Consider the following 3,174-nt stretch of genomic DNA (forward strand, 5'->3'; position numbering starts at 1 on the left):
GGGGTGAGGGGGTGATGAGGGGTTATGGGGGTGATTGGTTCATGAAGGGTTATGGGGTGATGGGTTGATGAGGCGTTATGGGGGTGATGGGTTGATGAAGGGTTATGGGGGTGATGGGGTGATGAGGGGTAGCCTCTGCCAGGATTTCATTGCTAGTAAGCAGTAACGGCGCCTCACCACTCTTCATAGAGTCAGGTAAAGATTCACAATAGTCAAGTCTCTTTAGGGTCCTGGTGAGAAAAATTGGTCCGGATCTGGAAAGATGTAATAGATCCACCATGTGGCTTCTCCTTCGAGGACAAAGGCAGAACTTCTCCTCCTAGTAGAGCAGAGCCAGGATAGCTGGAGCAACCCAAGTGGAAGGGGACTGACCTCCGATGACCCATCTTGTGTGCAGTGAATTCGAACCAGGCCAGCCAACCAACACATAATTTACCTTAATTTTGCAAACAATAGAACTGCTGTGTGAAGTTCAATGTTGAGTAAAAGATTAGGTTGGGCCGAGTCTTCTCTTGTTCCTATGGATACAAGGTGAGCCTATACTTGAGGTGAGGAAACATGGAGACCGGCTATGGTTGGGAAAGGGGTGGTTGACCCAGTGAACGAGGTCCCAGTTCAGCTTTACAGTTTATGTTCTTGGACTTTGCTTTGTTGTACTTTTTTTTGCAAAGCCCAAATTCCTTTTCTAAAATCTTACCGAGTGTCCCCACTCCCGGGATAGAACTCATAGTGAATATGAAAAAGAACACACGCCGCCTGGCTTCCTTAATGGGACTTCCGGTATCGGTATTCAGTATCGGCGAGTACCGGCGCTATTGGTGCATCCCCATCTATAACCATTGGGTGAGAATTGGGCCATGTCCGGGTTCCCTGCCGAGTGACAACAGGAATCTCCTATCCTTCTAACACATCATTGGTTACACCAGGAAGTACCGGCCCGGCGTATGTGACGCGTTTCTTCATCTCTCAGGTTGTCTCCCAAACATGCCCCCGAAGTGGTTGATGACAGCAAGGACAACATCACCTTATTCACCCGGATCCTGGACAGGCTTCTGGACGGATATGACAACCGGCTCAGGCCGGGGCTGGGGGGTAAGGAGAGGACGATTCTTCATTATGGGGAACATTCTACAGAAGGGAATTTGCACTTAGCTTGGTGAATGTGGTGAAGCTTTGCACTTAGGTTGGTGAATGCGGTGAAGTTTCAATTTGAAAGAGAATTTGCACTTAGTTGGGTGAATGTGGCGAAGTTTCACTTTGGAAGGGAATTTGCACTTAGCTTGGTGAATGTGGGGAAGTTTCACTCTACAAGGGAATTTGCACTTAGCTTGGTGAATGTGGGGAAGTTTCACTCTACAAGGGAATTTGCACTTAGCTTGGTGAATGTGGGGAAGTTTCACTATGGAAGGGAATTTGCACTTAGCCTGGTGAATGTGGCGAAGTTTCACTATGGAAGGGAAATTGCACATAGCTTGGTGAATGTGGGGGAGTTTCACTATGGAAGGGAATTTGCACATAGCTTGGTGAATGTGGCGAAGTTTCACTATGGAAGGGAATTTGCACATAGCTTGGTGAATGTGGCGAAGTTTCACTATGGAAGGGAATTTGCACATAGCTTGGTGAATGTGGCGAAGTTTCACTTTGAAAGAGAATTTGCACTTATTTGGGTGAATGTGGGGAAGTTTCACTCTGCAAGGGAATTAGCACTTAGCTTGGTGAATGTGGCGAAGTTTCACTATGGAAGGGAATTTGCACTTAGCTTGGTGAATGTGGCCGAGTTTCACCATGGAAGGGAATTAGCACTTAGCTTGGTGAATGTGGGGAAGTTTCACTCTGCAACGAATATCCAATCCCGGGCAAGGAATATAAACAAAAAATTGTAACTTTTGCTTGCAAGTAATTGGATGATGAAAGTCAGCAGAGCTTCACCTCATTCACTAATCTGAGGGAATGATTCCCCTGCCATGTGAACAACCTATTTGCCTTTAGTGAATCAGAATTCTGACACAATGAGGCAGATTTACTAAAGGAGTTGATAATGTTCACACAATGAATCCAATCCCGTGCAGAGCTATAGGTGAGCAGGCACTGATATATGATGTGTAATGTATTTGTATGATGTAATATTCGCTAGAAGCTACACAGTTTTCTATGAATATAATCACTTCCTAATTTTTCAGAATCAGTGACGGAAGTGAAGACCGAAATATACGTCACCAGCTTCGGCCCCGTGTCGGACACGGACATGGTAAGTGAACGTTTTTGGATATATTTTCTTTTCAAGCCAAGTGTATTGAGATGAAATACCTCATTGTGGCCACTAGATGGAGCTGTTGCGCTGGAGAAATAAGCATTTGTTTCCTGTGCTCTTCATCTCCATCCAGTGGCCACAATGAGGTATCACATCTCAAACCATTCGACCTGAAAAGAAAATACCAAAGAAGGTTTGTTTTTGGGTCTATTCGCACAGAAGCGGCGTTCAGAAAGATTCGTCGGGCCAATGGCTCTGTGAATTGGTTATAAATAGACCCCATGTGTGTCTCAATTTGTTTGTACTGACCTCTCTTGACCCCTTCCTCTTTTAGGAGTACACGATAGATGTCTTCTTTCGACAGAGCTGGCTGGACGAGCGGCTGAAATTCGACGGGCCTATAAAGACCCTGCCCCTGAACAACCTGCTGGCCAGCAAGATCTGGACCCCGGACACCTTCTTCCACAACGGAAAGAAGTCAGTGGCTCACAATATGACAACACCCAACAAGCTGCTGAGGCTCACCTACAATGGGACCCTGCTGTACACCATGAGGTGACTCGTCCTTGGATGTGGATGTTGTATCACTGTCCATAGAGGTGTCATGTGACCAGGCTCATGAGGCGTCATGCACTCCGCAGGACGTCGCAGGTTCCTTGTCATGCAGATCTAGGCCTGGTATGACCAGGGGCAGATCGGCACATCGGCAGGATTTACTCTCCCTGCCGCCCCAAGGCCAGGAATGGCAACCAGATGGAAGGTTAGCGGGGTTAGTTTCAATTTTTTTTTTACTGTTTCTTTATTTTTTTTTAACTTTTTTATCACTTTTTATTTAATTATTTCTTATTTTTTTAATTTTTATTTATTTAATCATTTTTTATCAATTTCATTTTTTTTTCTATTTATCTTATTTACTTTTTTTT

At 45.1% G+C, this 3,174-nt stretch overlaps 1 protein-coding gene across 1 annotated transcript in view; it reads left to right on the top strand.

Moving 5' to 3' along the window:
- GABRA3 (gamma-aminobutyric acid type A receptor alpha3 subunit) overlaps nucleotides 1-3,174 on the top strand; it is a 25,600-nt gene that overhangs the window by 14,902 nt on the left and 7,524 nt on the right. The window contains exons 3-5 of the mRNA XM_018576994.1: nucleotides 971-1,092; nucleotides 2,181-2,248; nucleotides 2,586-2,806. Of these exons, the coding sequence (XP_018432496.1) occupies nucleotides 971-1,092; nucleotides 2,181-2,248; nucleotides 2,586-2,806 (411 nt within the window). The remainder of the gene's footprint in view (nucleotides 1-970; nucleotides 1,093-2,180; nucleotides 2,249-2,585; nucleotides 2,807-3,174) is intronic.

This window comes from Nanorana parkeri, unplaced genomic scaffold (assembly GCF_000935625.1).
Source record: "Nanorana parkeri isolate BGI_ZX_2015 unplaced genomic scaffold, ASM93562v1 scaffold81, whole genome shotgun sequence".
Lineage (NCBI taxonomy): Eukaryota > Metazoa > Chordata > Amphibia > Anura > Dicroglossidae > Nanorana > Nanorana parkeri.